This window comes from Hemiscyllium ocellatum, chromosome 36, assembly GCF_020745735.1.
Source record: "Hemiscyllium ocellatum isolate sHemOce1 chromosome 36, sHemOce1.pat.X.cur, whole genome shotgun sequence".
In the NCBI taxonomy this organism is placed as follows: domain Eukaryota; kingdom Metazoa; phylum Chordata; class Chondrichthyes; order Orectolobiformes; family Hemiscylliidae; genus Hemiscyllium; species Hemiscyllium ocellatum.
In genome coordinates, this window is record NC_083436.1 from 36,274,994 (window position 1) to 36,296,975 (window position 21,982).

General features: G+C 38.0%; 1 protein-coding gene across 3 annotated transcripts in view; it reads right to left on the reverse strand.

Moving 5' to 3' along the window:
* Positions 1-5: 5 nt before the first annotated feature.
* The window catches only part of ppm1kb (protein phosphatase, Mg2+/Mn2+ dependent 1Kb), a 43,473-nt gene continuing 21,496 nt past the window's right edge, over positions 6-21,982 (reverse strand). For 2 of the 3 annotated variants that reach the window (XM_060851525.1, XM_060851526.1), the window contains exons 4-7: positions 11,434-11,599; positions 11,097-11,241; positions 9,161-9,295; positions 6-4,511 (exon numbers count right to left, since the gene is read on the reverse strand). In XM_060851525.1, coding sequence (XP_060707508.1) covers positions 4,380-4,511; positions 9,161-9,295; positions 11,097-11,241; positions 11,434-11,599 — 578 coding nt within the window. In that variant the 3' untranslated portion in view covers positions 6-4,379. The remainder of the gene's footprint in view (positions 4,512-9,160; positions 9,296-11,096; positions 11,242-11,433; positions 11,600-21,982) is intronic. The other variant, XR_009647072.1, reaches the window with a different exon arrangement.

Consider the following 21,982-nt stretch of genomic DNA (forward strand, 5'->3'; position numbering starts at 1 on the left):
CAAAATTATATGTAAATAATTTTATTTGAATATTCTTAAATGTTACATACAGCTTACATTTTTCACAGTTACTGTACACAGCAGTACATGCTATTTTCATCATGCATTACCCAAAACATCCACAATTCAAACTTGAAAATATTTGCATCATGGCCAATATCATACAAGCACCATCTCCCATACAGTAAATTCAAGCAGGACACTGGAAAAGGAAAAAAGGTGGGAAATCTAATAATTTGGTCAGGTTGATATGAAAATCTTTGAAGTTCAGGCTTCTAACACAAATAAAATAAATCAATTACAAATATGTGAAAAGCAATCACACTATCGATTAATAGATGTTGTAATACAAATTCATTTGGCAAATTCCGTCAATGATGGTTGCATGTACTAAAACTAGACTGGACAAATGATAAAAGAAAAAGTCTTGAAAAAAAAGACTACATATGCAGCACTGCTCCAGTTTTAATGAATCCGACATATAGTTGCTTTCACATTCTATTTGGCTTAGTTGCTGCTCTACATTAAATAAGACACTGACTGACTGATTTGATCCAAATGTGGTACCAGGTACTTATGTCAATAAAAAAAACTTCATTCACAGCAAGTTCTTCTCAGAATTGACTTGCTACAGAACTTAAAATAACTCACTGGCTTGCTAGGCCACTTCAGAGGGTAGTTAAATGTCAAACATGTTGGTATGGATTAATAATATAGGTATATTGAATACAGATATCTAGGGCTCCTTGTGCGTCAGGGTAGTGTCCATACCTCTGGGCTTGAAGGCCTGGGCTCAAGCCCCACCTGCTCCAGAGGTAGATCATAACATCTTTGAACAGGGTAATTAGAAAATATCCAAAGTCAGTAGGTTTCCTTCTCTTAAAAAAATAGCGATGAATCAGTTGACTTTAAGACACAATCTGACATCTTCATTGTCATGAACCAGTATCTTCAAAATGAAACTGTGGTATGAACTTGAATTCTCTGAATTATCGCTTCAGTAATGTCTCCATTCTACCAACATCCCTGAAAGATGGCAAAATACAACCAATACATTCCAGATGTACTGCCCTCAGGATAAATAAGATACAGACAATATTATAAGCCTTGTTTTTATAAGCACACACAAATTATTGCTCACTGGTTCCACAAAAGCTAAAAATGATCATTTTGTTTTGTGTGTAATGTCTGCTAAGAGGTTAGGCACCACTGAATAACGATTGAGGTGAATCATTAAAATTACTGATTTCATTTCATGAAATCCATCACTAGTTCACATTTGCACAACTTTGCAATCAATTAGTGATATCAAAACACAGATGGGCACTGAGTGCAATAAGCAGACAAACTTACAGCAACACTACAGCTAGTGTGGCAAAGCAATAGAACAGAGTATATTATGCTAAATACAGTTCTAGTTTGTTCTGTTATATTTCATAGCTTTTGGTTTCATTGACCAATATGGTGTTTTTCTGGAACGAAGTGTTTGGGTTTTGGGAGCTGCAGACAAGGCATATAAAATTGAATATTTTCTGATTCCAGTACATTTCTATATATTGAAAGCATCTATGCATTAAACAATGCAATACGTCCCCAACAGAAACTTTTAAAATGAATAGATTTCCTTCCAAATAAACATCCAAAATATTCACAAGAAGTTGAATTCATTGCTGTACCTTACAAAGGGCAATCCTTTATATGAATACAATGCACATTTTCCAGCACTGCCTCCAAAACGTAATCAAACCCTGCTTTTGGGCTGTTAGGGTTTTACTGGTGTATAAAAAGACATGGTTAAAATATAAGGGCAAAATCTGTACAAAGTCAGTTCAACCATAATATAATACATATTTACCAACCAAGATGAAGGTTAATGTATATTACGGATTTACTATATATAACAAATATTTACATATTATACATATTATAATACAAGACCTGGCAGGAGTACATGGATAGATTCAAGTCACAAAATATCTGGATTAGGTTTCTAGTCACATTTACAGATGCGACCATTTTGAAAATTTCCCTATGTTCTATGTAATGTTCATTGCGTCAGCCAATCTAAGGATTTCACTTCTAATTACCTTCATGCACTAAGTGCAGAACAGTCTTTATACTAGAGAGAAAGACTGACAGACAGACACAGAGCATGTCTCTTGGGATTAAATTACATTTAAAATAGCTACTGCAGTGCATTTAGTGCTGGCATTTGCACAACTGAGGTACTGAATCTTTTCTTAATAATTCTGCAAATTTCTACCATTTCCAATAGTAACAGATAATATGACAAGCAAGTTTGACAGTACAGGAAGGAACCGCCAAAAATATCTAGATTTTTGAGAATCACATTATTCTGTAACATATTTGGCTTCTCGACAAAAAGTATGTAACTGAGGAATTACCAAAATAGATGAAAACTGCAAAAAGTCTTTTTCCTATCTCTAGTCATTCTACTTTCACACTGATTAAACTGCAACATTTTATTTACCAGTAACACCATCAAATGTAAAACCAGCACACAATATACAGCTGGCAAAGGGACCATCCACAAACTTTAATTTTAAAATTTAGGTCAGTGTACACTATCCAGCGTTAATTCAAAAACATGAACAAATCCTGTGTATAGAGTGATAAGGTTCTACTGTGGGATCTGGGGCAGAAAGCAAGACGGAGAAAAGTAAGCAAATAAAAACTTTGCCGTGGCTTACACTACCATTTACATTATGCTTCAGAATTACAGTAAAGAATACATTCCTCTTAAACATGAGTTCCCTCCCGTTCAAACTCGAAACAAATACTTTGAAAGTACTTCTCAAGTTTATTCCATAATGCCCCCAATGCCACATAAAGTTGACTAATTCTTCATCTCTCTCAAGGCATTTACACAATTCTTAATCCTCAGTAGAGGAAGCCTATTTAGTTCACAACTGATCTTAGTCAAATCTTTTGTAATGTAAAAGTACAAACTGTCAGAAAAAGGATTCATATTGGCCTTAGATTCCAAAAACTCAAACTCCAGTTACTGGCAAGTTTCAATAACCCAAGCTCACAGTTGTGTCTGCTCTCCACACACAATAAAAGACAAACATGCTTGAGAATTTTGGGCACATTCAATAACAGAAAAATATGACCATGGAAGAACATTCTTCCTATCTCATACTTCCTGTCATTTCCAACAATTTGTATTCACATAATGCCCTCAAAATAGAGAAAAAAGTACCAACTCACTTAACAGGCATAAATCATGCAGGCCATGGCAACTTAGCTGCCCTCTTAATTTGGGATCAAGTTGATACCTCACACCCCTCTGCTGAAACTCAAAATTAGATCCAAACCCACTACTTCAGATTTCTTAAATTCCACCTGAGACAAATGATTGAAAAAGTAGGGCCAGAAAGGCACACCATTATATGTATATTCTGGTCTAGTTCTACACAGCCATTCCAGCAGTGACTTTGGGAGGCACAGGTATTTGTGGCAAAAATTACAAATCTTTTGACAGGCCTCATATCTATTATAGATCAGCAGTTGAATTCTCAGTTACAATGTCTGCCACATTTTGTTTACTACAAACATAAAAAAACCTTCAAGTTCTAGTGAACGCACTTTAAAGTTCAAATTTCTTAATAGTATAGAAATATATTTCTCCCTGTGCTTTGGTCGCCATGCGTGACAGAGGAAATTAGAATACTCAGGGAAGAGTGAAAAAGCTTACATGCTTGAAAATCTTTTTGCCTGCTTAAATTAGCAAAAATGCAGCTCAAGATTAAGTAGAGCAAGATTCTCTTCCACTGTATTTAAATTACTCAAAGAGGAAGGAAAGGTTATTTCAAGTATATACTGGATAAGCTGTAGCAGTTTAATGGGGTCCAACTCAAATAAACAAATATCCCTTTCCCTGATTTCCAACATTGGATAATAACATGCAGTTCTTGTACTCAACAAACCTACTTGTTTCAATGCCAAAACTGAAAACACACTTGAACGGGCACAAATTGTCTTTGTACTGTTGCACCAAGATTAATACAACCAGTTACTGTGACTTACAACACAAGCATTTAAGAATTTATACAACGCAAATTTTATTGCAGCTAAACAGGCATCTAAAGTGATCAATTAGTGAAATGTCAATACCTCTACCAGTTTTGCTACAAAGATAACTTTTCTGTCCAGTTATTAAACTCTTTGTTAAAATAACAGAGCAATGTTTTAATTGTACATCTGGCTAGCTGTCTTCATTCACATTACAGGCTTTGACAGAATGAGTTTTTACCAAATGGAAAAACAAAAGTATATGGTCTTTGAAAGTGGTCTTAAAATAGATAATTTTGAAAACTGGATTGAAAGTGGGCAGCACAGACTATAGCCTTTCCATTTCATGCCCATCTTCCACTTGAGACAAAGCTTCGGCTGAAAGAAAAGCTGGTGCCAGTGTTTTTGTGCTTTCCCCACGCACCAAATGGAATTACAATAACAGTACTGTTATCTTCTGCACCATAGTGCAGTGCCTGCAACAGAGGAGAGGAATATTATTAAACTACACAAGTAAAATGCTTCTGAGAGTCAGGCTTCTTTTTAAACAAACTTTAGTTCATTTCAGCTATGACTGCCTCTACACAGTGCCCAACCTTGTTTCCTTGCTATGCAGAAGCAAAGTAAACAGGAGAAAGCAAACCACTCGCGGCAGTTTGTATTAGTTAAATAATGGCAAATCTGTACCTTAATTCCATTTAATTTCAGATTCCTAATACATCAAAATGTCTGCAAAACAAAATCTACACCACATCCCATTCAAGTCCTCTTTGAATTTACACTCTTATCCTTCCCCCAGAAAACTTTGCGGCTCTTATCACTGGCAATTCTATCAAATTTGCCTTCTCTCAGTGTCTTTGTACCTGTGATCTTAACCTCTGATAGGCCATCTGCATTCAACGTCTGATTTCCCCTACCATGCGTTTTAAAAATCTGTATCCTGATTTACATCAACTATTGATGGGGAAATTAACTCTCCCACCCCAATCCTGCCAACAATCTCACTCTTAAAATTTTTAATTCTCGATATCTGATCCTCCATCATTACAATTCCAACATCTACTTTTATTTCACCTAAGTGTGCTTACTTCTTAATTTGCAAATAAAATTATTCTCTCTAGGTTCAGCTGCACTCTTCCCAATCACGAATTTGAAAGGAGAATCGTGAGCAAGATAGTAATGGTACTGGTCCATTGTTAAATTTGGCACAACCAAGATAAGCACTATTATATATCTATCTTCAGGTAAAACTATACATTTTTGTCATTCACTCTGAGCACAGGGTGAACCTCAGACTCTTTATTGCTGTAGCTCTCAACCATAACCAATACCAAGTGCTTCTCCACCAAGACAAAGACCAGCTGTACAGTTGCCTCCATTCTGTTCCCATTTCCTCACTCTCAGCCACGTACATAATACAGTATGTCTGCAGCTGCTATTCCACCCACTACTGCCTCACCTAGTACAGCTCTCTCTATTCTCTTCCGATCAAACTTGCAACCTTTTTTTGGTTATGCAAAATTAATTTAACTGCCTAGGCCCTTGAAATGTGTTTGCCAGACTATGCAGATGCAGCAATTTTAAAGTCTCTATGCACTGTCTGAATGGGAATATCTGCACTGAAAATGTGTTGCTGGAAAAGCGCAGGTCAGGCAGCATCCAAGATTCCTGAAGAAGGGCTTAAGCCCGAAATGTCGAATTTCCTGTTCCTTGGATGCTGCCTGACCTGCTGCGCTTTTCCAGCAACACATTTTCAGCTCTGATCTCCAGCATCTGCAGACCTCACTTTTTCCCTGGGAATATCTGCAGGCTGTTTCCTACAGTCATATCAGTCTTCCCTTCAAAAATCACTATTAGTGTCATACATGATTAAAGTTCCAGCCTAAGTTAAACAAACCCCCAACCTTCATTCTATGATGTGTGAAATGTTGTCACTTAACAGCTCTATGCCTGATTTGTCTTAAACAAATCTGAATCCCTCAAGTTCACAGGTTACTCTTTATCAAATTACCAAAATTGCTCTAACCAGATTGTAAACAATAATAGGCAATGTAGAACAAACGCTACAACAGGTTTACCAATTCTTTGCCTTATGCTCCTTTTCAGCATAGCTTCACTTTAAGAGAATTAGGTTTTGGAGTTTATCTTAGAACTTACATTTTTTCTTAAATTTAAACTTTTGAACTACTTGCACACAAAAATTGACTGTGGCTCAATTAGCTCTTAAAATCAAAGAATCCTTCCTCCTTCACCTTTGTTTGCCTTTTGTCAAAACACCACTTTAGAAAACTGAATATTCTGCTTTGTGCTGTTGGTTTCTCTTTCCTGTGGTTTTGTGAACTTTTACAAGAGTTTGGTTCTACATCAGAAACAATTTGCATTTGTTCCAGTCTTAGATTTAGCTTGTTCTTTCTTCAGCTGCTCTCCAGCCTTTGCATTGCCTTACAATATCATTAGCAAAATGCTGAAGAACTGGTAAAGGCGTATTTTGCAAGCATACGTCCTCACTGGCGTAGTCAGTTACATCAAAGGTGTGGACTGAGATAATTCTGGGCTGCAACAGTCCCAGTTAGGTTAGGTGGGTGGGTCAGAATCAGAGACATAGTTCATTTGATCCAATCTCCGAGGTTCCCCCATTTGTAGGAAATGGAGGTTCCCACTACCTGCATCTATACATCCTGTCGTGCGTACAAAGCAGGCATCTTCCTGAGTCAGAAACAGACCTAGCTAAAAAATGGAGGAAGTGAGGACTACAGATGCTAGAGATCAGAGCTTAAAAATGCGTTGCTGGAAAAGTGCAGCAGGTCAGGCAGCATCCAAGGAACTTACTTGCCAATTAGTCAGAAATGCTCAACAAGGAACCCTCCCTATAAGCCAGGCACTTTAATAATATCAAAAAAAGGAGCAGATGAAGAAATACAAATCTGAAATCAAATGGAATCAAGCAAATTCCACCAGGGTCAGTTTCTGAGTGCTGTTACTCAACCAGCTCTTTAACATTTTAGTAGATCTATGCAAATAATACAATCATGTGTCACATATTCAAAAGACTGCAGCTTTATGTTCCAGTGGGACCTGATTAATTTTGGGGCCATGGTGAGTATGGATTTTAACATAGAACTCATTGAGTATTATCACTAGGATTTAAAAAAAAAGGACATGTTCATGGATTGCGGAGGGCTCCCTATTAACAATTCTGAATAATTTATTGTTGGGAGTAATTGCTCTGATGAGGTGAGTTATCAGGCAAGAAATTGTTCAGTTACACATCAACAGATGTGTCGAAGTCAGAGAGTGGTGGTAGATGGTAAATATTCAGCCTGGAGCCCAGTTACAAGTGGAGTTTTGCAGGGATCAGTTCTGGGTCCTCTGTTGTTTGTAATTTTTATTAATGACTTGGAAGAGGGAGTCGAAGGGTGGGTCAGTAAATTTGCAGACGATACGAAGATTGGTGGAGTTGTAGATAGTGAGGAGGGCTGCAAAGGGACTTAGATATGATGCAGAGCTGGGCTGAGGAGTGGCAAATGGAGTTCAACCCTGTCAAGTGTGAGGTTGTCCATTTTGAAAGGACAAATAAGAATGCGGATTACAGGGTTAACGGTAGGGTTCTTAGTAAGGTGGAGGAGCAGAGGGCTCTTGGGGTCTATGTTCATAGATCTTTGAAAGTTGCCACTCAAGTGGATAGAGCTTGTAAGAAGGCCTATGGTATATTAGCATTCATTAGCAGAGAGATTGAATTCAAGAGTCATGAGGTGATGTTGCAGTTGTACAGGACCTTGGTAAGGCCACATGTGGAGTGCTGTGTGCAGTTCTGGTCGCCTCACTTTAGGAAAGATGTGGAAGCTTTGGAGAGGGTGCAGAGGAGATTTACCAGGATGTTGCCTGGAATGGAGAATAGGTCGTATGAGGATAGGTTGAGAGTGCTAGGCCTTTTCTCATTGGAACGGCGAAGGATGAGGGGTGACTTGATAGAGGTTTGTAAGATGATCAGGAGAATAGATAGAGTAGACAGTCAGAGACTTTCTCCCTGGGTACAACAGAGTGTTACAAGGGGACATAAATTTAAGGTGAAGGGTGGAAAGTATAGGGGGGATGTCAGGGGTAGGTTCTTTACCCAGAGAGTGGTGGGGGCATGGAATGCGCTGCCTGTGGGAGTGGCAAAGTCAGAATCATTGGTGGCCTTTAAGTGGCAATTGGTTAGGTACATGGATAGGTGCTTAAGCTAGGACAAATGTTCGGCACAACATCGTGGGCCGAAGGGCCTGTTCTGTGCTGTATTGTTCTATGTTCTAACACTCAATGTATTCACCATAGGTTTAAAATACTATATCGTACGTAATTCTACACACAGAAATATTCTCCAAAATAATAGTATATGCCCAATTCCAAATATTCCAGTTATGTCACAGTGCTTTTTAAACATTAAGTATCAGTATAGATCAGTTGGGTCAAATGCCCCATTTCCGACTTGCAAATTCCAGGTGTAATAACTTTCACCTAACCAGTTTGGATGAAAACTGGTCCATAACTATTCTCCAAAAGAGGACGTTATCTTGGTGACTCTTGAAAAAGATTTTATATTTTTAAAAATCAGCACTTAACTTTTTTATACTTATATTTATTTCAATATACTCAGCTACAATCTATTAACTGAAGACTTTCAAAGGTAAAACATATATACTATATGCTCGGCTTCAGTTAAAAAAAGAAATTTTTTAACTGAAAAGTTATAGACAAAGTTGTTCTTAATTGGACTATTTAATTCAGGTTATAGTAACAAATGATTTTTTTAAAGAAGGTCAGATGTGGGCATCGCTGACAGGCCAGCACTTATTGTCTATCCCTGAGTGCTCTCAAGAACTTAAAATTAATACATGGCTTTTGAGTTCATTTACAAAAAAAAACTTATAGACTCAAATACCATATATTGTTCGCCTGAGGTAAACGGAGGTGATTACATTAGCACATGAAGTACAAAGACAAATAGATGTAAGCATAAAAGCAAACAGGTCAACCATTAAAATAATCTTGCTTTCAAGACAGGCTGTTATATGAATGGATATTCTAGCACACAGGTAAATGCAAACGAAACAAACAGCACATGATTACATCAAGCTCCATTTACCTGTTCAACAATAACCTGAGCAGCTTCTATTGGATCATGACATTGACTGATGTGATCACAAATCTCTTGACTATTCATGATAAAGTTAATCCCATCTGTTGTTAGAACTAAAAAAGCATCATCTCCATGTTGCAGCTGCAGAAACAGTTTTAAAAAAAAACAAATTACAGAAGGAGAAGCCCTGCTGAACAATTGTATAGAGGAATATAATATATGAAATTCATCCTCCCCCCCCCAATGTTTCTTGAAATTGCCAACTAAGATACAGTTTCACAAGCACTAACAACCTTCGAATATTTTTCCCACATGGTTCTCAGCTTTGACAGAGAACAGAAATTCTCAATGGATAAAAAATGATTACAGAGCTTAATCCTGTTGTCATCCAACATCAATTCAGGAACATTCTTGCTCAAATCAGCAGATAGTCTCCTTCGGGAGGACATTGCGTCTTTTTTGGCTTGGAACACTGAAGCCCTGGCTGAAATTAATTTAGTCAGTATAGGTTAGCGTTGAAACCTAGGACCTTTTTATTCTGTATGATTTGCACAATACTAATCAGCGCCTTTGCCAAGTGAACAATCACAACATTCTGAAATTATTTTTCTGGATGCTTCAGTATGCAATCCCAACAAAGTCATCCAAGTTCAATGACTCCATCCTAACAGAAAAAGCAGTATTCTAGTTTAGTTATATGCAATACTAGGGATACAATTATTAGTCATAGTCATACAGCATGGAAATAGACCCTTAGGTCCAACCAGTCAATGCTGACCATGTTTCTAAACTAAATAGTCCCACCTGACTCTGCTTGGCCCATATCCTGCCAAACCTTTCCCATTCATGAATTTATCTAGATGTCTTTTAAATGTTGTGACCGTACCTTCATCCACCACTTTCTCTGATAGTTCATTCAACATACAAACTACATCATATATAAAAAAAGTTGCCCTTCATGTCCTTTTTAAAATATTTCTTCTCTCACCTACAAAAAAAATGCCTCCTAGTTTTGAATTCCCCCCACCCTAGGAAAAAGACCCTTGTCATTAACCTTATTTATGTCTCTCATGATTTTAAAAACCTCAATAAGGGGACAGCCCTCAACTTCCAATGCAACAGTGAAGAAAGTCTCAGAGTCAGAGATATACAGTATGGAGACAGATCCTTCAGTCCAACTTGCCCATGCCAACCAGATATCCTAAATTAATCCAGTCCCATTTGCCAGCATTTGGCCCATATCCCTCTAAACCTTTCCTATTCATATACCCATCCAGATGACTTTTAAATGTTGTAATCTTATAGCCTCCACCACTTCCTCTGGCAGCCCATTCTATACACGCACAACCCTCTGTGTGAAAAAGTTGCCCCTTATGTCCCTTTTATATCTTTCCTCTCTCACCTTAAACCTATACTCTCTAGTTTTGAATTCCCCCATCCCAGGGAAAATACCTTGCTGATTTACCCTATCCACGCCCCATGTGATTTTATAAACCACTACAAGGTCATCGCTCAGCCTCCAATGCTCCAGGGAAAATATCCACAGCTTATTCAGTCTCTCTCCATCTAGCTGAAACCCTCCAAACCTCTTTCCAGTCTATTTTTATATCTCAATCCCTCCAATCCCAGCAACATCCTGGTAAATCTTTTCTGAACTCTCTGCAGTTTTAATAATGTTCTTCCTATAACAGGGCAACCAGAACTACACAAAGTACTCCAGAACAGGCCTCACCAATGCTCTGTACAACCTCAACATGGCCTCCCAAATACAGATTACCTTCAAGAAAATTCAGATTGATTTTATATGTTCATGGAAATTTAAAACTACTGTAAATTAAGTTGGCGCAAGAAATGCACATTTTTAATCTTCAACTTGGATTAGAGAAGAAATGGAATGCTAAAAGGGACGTATATAATTATGGTCTGCAGTACGCAGACTCACCTTAATCCGTCTGGTCTCTGGCTCAGCGATGACTCCAACGGACCTTAAAGCTAGATCACCTATACTGCGTGTCATAGCCAATCTCCCATTTACATGTGGTTGGCCCAGACTGTTCCAGGCAACAAATCCACCACATTTCTTAATCCTGTCAAATACAATAAAGTAGAAGGTAACAAATATTGTCCGCACCTACACAAAGTACTAGGTGAAACACTAAGCGCTGATATAGAACAATGATTTCTTGTACTTAGCATTTTGAAATTTCAGTAAATTTGCAGATTAACATCAAGTACACATCACAATGACTAGATTATTTGTATCAAGCCTTCAATGTTACCTTTCCCTCTCATCTTTCCGTTCTGGAGTGTGGTCTTCAGTCAGTCGCTTATATTTCCCCTTACGACAAAGAATTGCCCGGCTGTCACCCACACTTGCTACCACAAGCTCAATGCTATCACGTAACAGAGCCACAGTGGCAGTTGTCCCCGACGAAAGGAAAGAGACTAAAATTATCAGAAAACAGACTTAGAAAACATGCAGTATGTTACAAAACACTTCGTAAACATCAACATTTAAAATAATTATGTTCAAAACTACTGTTCAATATTAAGCATTATACATTATATTAGATCTGATAAAAATACAGCATGCAGACATTAAAAAGTAATTAGACTAAAAAAAAATGGAAATTATACTTTGGTAACAGGGCTCAATGCTTAACGTACCTTACATAACGCGCAAGTGCAATAGTAGAAAATATGTTATTCTTAGTTTAAAAATAGAGAACTAGATTAGTCAATAAATTTCTTGAGAACTGCAACAAGTTTGAAAATACTAATAATATTTGGAGTAAGCACAGTTTCCACTTAGCATTAGGCCCTGTTGTAACAATATAGAAACAATTACAGGAGTCAACATAACTAGAAAGCTAAATTTAAAAACAAACACCATGAAATGCTCAATTAAGTATACTATGTAGCAGGTATTTTTAAACTGCTGCTTTGAGATCTTTGGAGGCATTCACTTGTAAAAACGGTTTCAAATACTTTTCTGCAATTTAGATCAGAAAATGTCCAAACTGGACCATTTCCCAATCTTCAAAAGTTTGACTTTTGGACTTCAATTGCAATACCACTGAACATCAAGAGCAGTGACAGGGAAAATAAAGCAAGCTATACACTACAGAGGCATAGGAAGCTTTCCCATAAAGGCAAGTTACTTCAACACCTTTTTCACAAGAAATATAAAGATGGAGATCGGGGAAAGTACTGGTAGCACAAAGCATTCTTTATGTACTTTTCCGAACTTTAAGTATAAGCGACACAAATAAAAATGGAGAAAAATGGATATGGGAATTGAGACTTTTAATAATCACAACTCAACTTTTATTCAGGATTCACATCCTGTTCGACTTCAGTCAAATATACCTAATTTAGGGATTTTAAGATATTAAACATGTGCATTTAAAGATAGATCGGGGGGAAACAAAAAAGGCTTCTGCTTCATCTACATGTGTAATGAGGCAAATTTGATTCGGGAACTTAAGGTAAAGGAACCCTTAAGAGGCAGTGGCCACAAAATGATTGAACTCACCATATAGTTTGAGAGGAAAAAACTGCAATCAAATGTAAAGGTATTACAATAGAGTAAAAGTAGCAACAAAGATATGAGGGAGGAGCAGGGCAGAGTTGATTGGAAGGGAAGATGGTGGAACAACAATGGCAGAAGTTTCTAGGGCCAATTCAGGTGGCGCAGCAGAATGTTTTCCCAAAGATGAAGATACATACTAAGAGGAGGATGAGGCAACCCATAGCTGACAATAGAAGTCAAGGATGTCACAATAGCAAAAGGAAAAGCATACAATGCAGTGAAGATTAGTGGGAAGCCAGAGAATTGGGAAGCCTTTATTAACCAGCAGAGGGTAACTAAAAAAAAACCAAAGGTGGGGAGACAGGGAAAACGATGAAATATGAGGGAAAGCTAACTAGTAATAAAGAAGATTGCAAGAGTTTTCTTTATAAAAATATGTATAAGAAAGGTAAGGAATGGGCAGGACATTCGGCCACTGGAAAATGAGGCTGAAGAAGTAACGGAGAACAAAGAAATTGCAGAGGAGCGGAATAGTATTTTGCGTAACTTCCACACCAGTAGCATACCAGAACTTGAAGATAATCATGGGGCAGAGGTGGTTATTACTAAGGAGAAGGTGCTGAGGAACCCGAAAAGGTCAGAGACAAATTAATCATCTGGACCATATGGACTGTACCCGAGAGTTCAGAGGAGACAGCTGAGGGGATTGTATAGGTATTGGTGTTGATCTTTCAGGAATCACTGGAGTAAGGGAGACTCCCAGAGGACTGTAAAATGACCAATGTAACACAGCTGTTTAAGAATCGAGGAAGGCAGAAGACAAAACTAAATGCTGACTGGTAAGATTTTAGCATTCATTATTAAGAATGTGATTGTGAAGTACTAGGAAGCGCATGGCAAAATATGGCAGAGTCAGCACAATTTTGAAAAGAGGTCACGCCTGACAAATCTGTTAGAATTCTTTGAGGAGATAATGAGCAAGTTAGACAAAGGAGAATCAGTGGACATAATCAATTCGTACTTCCAGAAGGCCTTTGCCAAGATGCTGCACAGGAGGCTGCTAAATAAGGGCCTTGACTTTAGGGGCAAGGTATTGGCATGAATAGAGGATTAGCTGCCTGGCAGAAAACAGAAAGTGGGGATTAAAACAAAAAGACTTTTTTAGGATGGCAGCCGATGACTACTGGAGTTATGCAGGAGTTAGTGTTGGGAGCACAACTGTTTGTGTTATATATTAACAATCTGGATGAAAGAACTGAGGGCTTTGTTGCTAAGTTTGCAGATGACACCAAGATAGGTGGAAGGACTAGTACTGTTGAGGAAGCAGTGAACTTGCAGAATGACTTGGACAGGCTAACAGAGGGCACAAAAAAAAGCATTGAAATACAAAGTCAGAAAGTGTGAGGTTATGCCCTTTGGTAGGAAGAATTGAGGCAGAGGATATTTTCTAAACAAGCAAAAGTTTCAGAAATCCATAGCACAAAGGAATTTGGGAGTTCCAGTTCAGGATTCTGTTAAGGTTAACGTACAGGTTCAGTTGGCAGTTAGGAAGGTAAATGCAATGTTAGTATTCATTTCAAGAGAGTGAGAATAAAAGAGCAGAGACATATTGCTGAGGTTGTGTAAGGCTCTGTTCAGATCACATTTGGCATATTGTGAGCAATTTGCAATTGAAATTTACAGAAGACGGAGAGGCCTGAATATCAAAGTACATTACAGCACAGTACAGGCCCTTCAGCCCTCGATGCTGTGCCGACCTGTGAAACCAAGTTGAAGCCCATCTAACCTACACTATTCCATTATCATTCACATATTTATCCAATGACCATATAAATGCCCTTAAAGTTGGCAAATCCACTACTGTTGCAGGCAAGGCGATCCACGCCCCTACTACTCTCTAAGTAAAGATCTTACCTCTGAAAACTGTCCTTTATCTATCATCCCTCAATTTAAAGCTATGTCTCCTCGTGCTAGCCATCACCATCCAAGGAAAAAGGCTCTCACCGTCCACCCTATCTAATCGTCTGATCATCTTGTATGTCTCTATTAAGTCATCTCTTAACCTTCTTTCTAATGAAAGCAACCTTGTAACAGAGAAAGTACCTCAGCCTTTCCTAATAAGAGCTTCCCTCCAAATCAGGCAACATTCTGGTAAATCTCCTCTGCACCCTTTCCAATGCTTCCACCTCCTTCCTATAATGCGGTGACCAGAATTGTATGCAAAACTGAAAGTGCGGCCGCATCATTGTTTTGTACAGCTGCAATATGACCTCATGGCTCCGAAACTCAATTGCTCTACCAATTAAAGCTAACACATCATATGCCTTCTAAACAAGCCTATCAACCTGGACTTTCAGGAATCTATGCACATGGACACCGCTATCTCTCTGTTCATCCACACTACCAAGAATCTTACCATTAGGCCAGTACTCCATATCCCTGTTACTCCTTCCAAAGTAAATCACCTCACACTTTTCCATATTAAACTCCATTTGCCACCTCTCAGCCCAGCTCTGCTGCTTATCTACATCCCTCTGTAACCTGCAACATCCTTCCGCACTGTGCACAATTCCACCAACCTTAGTGCCATTCGCAAATTTACTAACCCATCCTTCTACGCCTTCGTGCATTTCATTTATAAAAGTGACAAACATCAGTGGTCCCAAAACAGATCCATGCAGTACACCACCAATAACTTAACTCCAGAATGAAAATTTCCCATCAACCACCATCCTCTGTATTCTTTTAGGAGCTAATTTCTGATCCAAACTGCTAAATCACTCTCAATCCCATTCCTGTGTACTTTCTGCAATAGCCTACCATGGGGAACCTTATTAAACGTTTTACTGAAATCCATAAACACACATCAACCACTTTACCCTCATCCACCTGTTTGGTCACCTGCTCAAAGAACTCAATAAGGTTTTTGTGACAACAACCTACCCTTCACAAAAAAAACAATGTTGACTCTCCCTAATAAAGTTATTCCTTTCTAGGATTTATAATCATCTATTTCTTATAATCCTTTCCAACATGGATGTGGAGATGATGTTTCACTAGGAGAGACTAGAACCTGAGGGCACAGCCTTAGAGTGAAAGGATGACCCTTTAGAACAAAGATGAGAGGAAAATTTCTTCAGCAGAGGATGGTGACTGCAAGAGCCATTGCTGAAGAAAGCTGTGGAGGCCAAGTCATTGAGTATATTTAAGATAAAGTTGGATAGATTCTTGATTAGTAAGGAACTAAAGTGATATGGCGAGAATGCAGGGGAAAGGGGTTGAGAAACATATTGGCTATGCTAAAATGTTAGAGGTGACTCAAATGGCCAAATTCTGCTCCTACATTTTATGGTCTAAAATAATGCAAAGGGCTATTAACATAACAATCCTGTCCTATGTGCTTAAACAAACAAATCAAAACGTTTTCTGAAATCACAGATGAGCACTTTTCTGCCAAGTGTTCATTTTCAGGATTACAATAAAGACTACCTTTAACTTTAAATGTCCAGTTAAATTTTCAGCAAGTTTAGATACTAAATTTCTGTCTCCATTGATCCTGCCAAAATGATTATGTGCACATATACATAAATGTTCCTCAGAAAAACATTACCTTCATGATTTCATAGACTCAACTGCACTAATTATTTTTCTTTATATCAGTTACCCAGAATTAGATTGTGGCTAATATGGCTTTGTCCTTCTTAAAACATTCAAATCAAAGAAATGATTTTTCTAACTTACAAAACTAGAAGGTGGAACAATGATTTTTAACAGAGTGAAGGGCAGAAGAGAAAATTAACAAAAGTTCATTTCAAGAAGATTCTCAAATACAACTTTCAAAATAAAAATCAGAGAGAGTGCTAGAAACATAGGTCAGTTAGCTGTGAGCATAATCAAAATAGGAAGGTACGTGAGGTTGTTCACAAAGGAAGGGACACGAAAGAGGAAATCAAAGATGACAGTGTGACAAATATTGTCTTTCAACGAGGTCCTTTATTCGCTTACTGTTGTAATGCAGGTTCCCATTAGAAAGGATGTTTGATCTATGTAATTCTATTTGCTTATTTTGTTTCTAATTTATAATATTCAGTGTCTTCTCAAAATCAATATCGTTTAGTTGTCTGAAAAGAAAAATACCTGCTCAATATAGTATACAAGAAAATACTTTTAAAAACATTCCGTAACTATAAAATGCTTTACCTGCATTTAATTTCAAAATTCCTGCCGATTCTGTTAGAAAACTAAATGATTTACTAGCTGAAAAGGGTTACAAAGCAATTCCTGTATCCTTCTAGCTATACATAGACAAAATGTAAAACTGAAAAAAATTTCAAAAATGCATTACATTAACAAGCAAGTTTTCCTCACATTAATATGACTAATATTACTAATTTCTTCAACAGGACTGAACACTCACTGGAGCAGATTTTATTGCATGCCATCGCTATTAATGGGGCAAAGAGGATGTGAGGGACCTTCCAGTAGTCCAGGCTAGGAACCGCTGGACTCCTTCACCTGGGAGTAAAAGGGAGCAGTTCTCCTTCCACTGAAGCCCAACAAAGTGTCCAGGGCCTCCAGTTCTAGAGCTGCTGGTTCTGCGCAACAGACCAGGTACAAACTCTGCTATAGATAACACGCACACAGAGGCAAATAGGAAATTTACGCAGGGATGTCCAAACAATATCTGCAACACTGGAAATATAACAACTGGAGCTGCATGTAAATGTCCTGGCAGGTATATTTGTAATATTGAAAACAAATGTAAAAAATTCACGCATCTACATGTTGCCATTGAATGTGTTCCTCAACAACCCTCTGCCAAATGGCTTAAAAATTAACAAAATTATCTGCTAATTTTCAAATTATTCTTGAATGGTGTTTTCCAAATCCCAATCATTATATTTTGAGGCACAAAATTATCTTTATTCACATTTTTTAAAACAGATTTATCTGCAACTCTTAAGATATTACCCAGTGTTACAGGGCAACAATAGATCATGGTAGAAATAAAAAGCAATGTTTAAAAAAATGTTTAATGTCTTTGCAGCACTTGAAGTTTTCCAAAATCTGATTTATTTTAAAGACAATATTTTTCAATAAAAACGTACATTATAAGTAGCGCAATCTAACAGATACATTGAAGAATGTCAGAAGATAGTTCTGATATCAGTGGCGATTTTGTCCATTACATTTTTTTTTAAAAAAGCACAGGCTATACCAGAACACTGAATGGAAATACACCACTTTAAAGGCATTACACCAACATTTTAAAACATTTACAAAGTAATGAATCACTTTCAGTTTCGCATATGTTTAAAGCTGAGCATAATGAAATGAAGTTACTTCAAAAAATGTCTGGACAAATGTACAAGGAAAGAACGATGGTAACAATCAGGAAACTGAACAGGCGTGGTAGATTACTGAAAACGACTGTCAAAATTAGAATGGAACAAAATAAAAGAAAATGCTTATAGCACCAAATAATTTCGTGCAGCAGTTTCTAAGGTTTTAATTATTCTATACATCTTTAAACCCAAATGCATAAACCATTTGATTAAGAATGCAAGTTAATCCGAACCTTAGTATAATTCTGGAGTATTTATATATAAAGTCAATACGGAGAGCATGGCCATAATTCGGTTACATTTAGTTTAGTGATAGAAAGGGATAGGTAGATGCCACAGGGCAAGAGTTATAGATGGGGGAAGGGCAATTATAATGCGATTTGGCAAGACTTAGGAGGCATAGAATGGGGTAGCAAAATGCAGGGGATGGGGACAATCTAAACGTGGAGCTGGTTTAAGGAACAGATATTGTGTGCCCTTGATAATTATGTCCCTGTCAGGCAGGGAGGAAGTGGTAAGGTAAGGGAACTGTGGTTTACTAAAGAAATTGTAACCCTTGTTAAGCGGAAGAGGGAGGCTTATGTGATGTTGAGACAAGATGGTTCAGAAGAGGTGATGCAGAGTTACAGATTAGCTAGGAAGGATTTAAAGAGAGAGGTAAGAAGAGCAAGGAGGGGGTATGAGCAGTCTTTAGTGGTTAGAATAAAAGGAGAACCCTAAAGCTTTCTATAGGTATGTAAGGAATAAAAGGATGACTAGGATAGGAATAGGACCAAAGACAGAAGTGGAAAGTTGTGTGTGGACCCTGTGGAGATCAGAGAGGTGCTAAATTAATATTTCTCATCTGTTTTCAGTCAGGAAAGGGAGAATATTGTAGAGGAGAAGACTGAGATGCTATTAGACTAAAAAGGATTGAGGTTAGTAAGGAGGTGTTACCAATTATAGGTGTGAAAGTAGATTAGTCCCCTGGGCCATATGAGATTTATCCAAAGATTCTCTGGGAAACTAGGGAGGAGATGGAGGAGTCTTTGGCCTTGATCTTGGAGTCGTCATTGTCTACAGGTTTAGTACCAGAGGACTGGAGGATTGCAAATGTTGTGCCCTTGTTCGAGAATGGCAGTAGAGATGTCCCAGGCAATTATAGACTAGTTAGCCTTTTACACCTGTTGTAGGAAACATCTTGGAAAGGATTATAAGAGATAGGATTTATAATCATCTAGCAAGCAACAAATTGACTGGAGATAGTTAACATGGTTTTGTCAAGGGCAGGTCATGTCTCACAAACCTCATTGAGTTTTTTTGAGGTGACCAGGCATTTGGATGAGGGTAGAGCAGTTGACGTGGTGTACATGGACTTCAATAAAGCCTTTGATAAGGTTCCACATGGTAGGCTTTTGGAGAAAATGCAAAGGCATGAGTTTGAGAGTGATTTAGCAGTTTGCATTAGAAACTAGCTTTCTGTAAGAAGGCAGCAAGTGATGGTTGATGGAAAATATTCAGCCTGAAGTCCGGTTACTATTGGTGTGCCACAAGGATCTGTTTTGATACCACCGCTGTTGTCATTTTTATAGATGACTTAGATGCAGGCACAGGTGGATGGGTTAGTAAGTTTGCAGGTGACACTGAAGTTGGTGGAATGATGGACAGTGTGGAAGAATGTTGCAGGGGAACTTGGATAAACTGCAGAATTGGCCTGAGAGGTGGCAAACGGAGTTCAATGCAGATAAATGTGAGGTGATTCACTTTAGGAAGAATAACAGGAAGGCAGAATACTTGGTCAATGGAAAGATTCTTGGTAGTGTGAATATGCACAGGGAGCTTCGTGTCCATGTACATAGCTCCCTGGAAGATGCCACCCAGGTTGATAGTGCTGTTAAGAAGGCATACGGTATGTTAGGTTTTATTGGTAGAGATATTGAGTTCTGGAGCCATAATGTCATGCTGCAACTGTACAAAACACCAGTGCAGCCTCACTTGGAATATTGTGTACAGTCCTGGTCGCCCCATTACAGGACGTGGAAGCATTGGGAAAGGTGCAGAGGAGATTTACCAGGTTGTTGCCTGGTCTGCAGGGAAGGTCTTAGGAGGAAAAGCTGAGGGACTTGGATATGTTCTCATTGGAGAGAAGGCGGCTAAGAGGGGATTTAATAGAGACGTACAAGATGATCAGAATATAGAATAGGGTGGATAGTGAGAACCTTTTCCCGAAGATGATGACGTCAGCTTGTACGGGGGGCATAGCTGCAAATTGAGGTGATAGATTTAAGACAGATGTCAAAGGCAGGTTCTTTACTCAGAGTGGTAAGGGCGTGGAATGCCCTGTCTGCCAATGTAGTTAACTCAGCTACATTAGGGGCATTTAAACAGTCCTTAGATAAGCATATGGATGATGATGGGGTAGCATAGGGGAATGGGCTTAGATTAGTTCACAGGTTGGCGCAACATCTAGAGCTGAAGGGCCTGTTCTGCACTGTATTGTTCTATGTTAATAGCAACCAAATATTTTATTAATAGTATACTGTGGCTCATTTCACTGCAGGGGTATCACAAGCATATGCAAGAGCCAATCACTAGATCTCTACAGTTTTCAGAGGAAAATCCTTTTAAAATATATTGATCCAAATCGTAGAGTTAGAGTTAAATCAATTATTGAAAAATGTAAAGCAATATCTGATTAAGAAAGCGTGAGGAAAAGTGGGAATAAAAAAGGTTACATTTGATAATTTTAAAATTCTACAAAGTCAAACCAAGAATAGGAAAGATTAGTTAAATTTTAAGATGTTAAATATTTAATCCTTTCTGCAATTCATATATTGATGTGAGATTGAATAATTAGAATGTTTTCCCTTTCTGGGTCAGATTGCAGTGAGCAGCAATTTATTAAAATAAAAGGCATAATAACTTCATCACCAATCTCGATTTTCTATGGGAAACTTGTATGCAAGTAGCACACAAATCCAGCAGGTTCTTAAAAACTGGGATGGGAGAGGGAGGGGGCCAGGGTAGTTTAGCCAGTTTTTTAAACAGTGACAAGTAGTGATTCCCAGGGATTCACAACTCATTGCCATATCTCTTACCCTTGGATTTACTGGCTGAGCTTTTACTTTTCTAGCAAAATTCAGCCTATAAAATAATTCCCAAAGAAATTCATGGAATTTTATTTTTTAAAATGAAAGTTGGTTTGCTAATTAGTTTGCTTAGCAGCCAATCTTTCTTCCCTCATTTGATGAATAACAGCATTACATTCAGTACAGGTCCTTCAGATCAGGTCATATAAATGTACAAAGTAGAGTTTTAATTTAAATAATCAAGATTTGCATTCAACAGATTAGCTAATGTTCAATATCCTTCTGATCCACAAGATATGCTATGTCAATATAAAGCCTTAACAATATTTATCTCTGGATATGAATTAATGCACTGGATCATTCACACTGCAAGAGGTAAACTGAAAGGGAACTCAACGTAATCCTTTCTATAAATACAAAAAGAATGCCAATGATCCTACCACTGATTATGTGAGTGGATAGTGCAGCCAGGCACATCCTGTGGTTCTACAGTTTGCTGACCTAATAGACTGGTCAAGGAAACTGCATTGCTGCCATGCACATACTGTACACCTTTTGAAAAGGGTCAAGGACAAGTCATGCTCCACCCACTCAAATAACAGACCAGTAATGATAAGTCCATGTGGCTCAACAGATACCACCTGTTGCTTTTATCCTGAAGATCCAGGTTCAAGTCTCACTCCAGGACAACCATAACATAAGACCATAAAATTTAAGAACGGGAATACGCTATTCAGTCCCACAATGTTGCTTCGCTGTTCAATAGGAAAATGGCTGATCCTACATTCCTCTCATTCACTTTCCTGCCTTGTCCACACAACCTTTAGATTCTTGATCAGTAACAGAAATACCTACCTCAGCTTTGAATACACACAAGGACTCT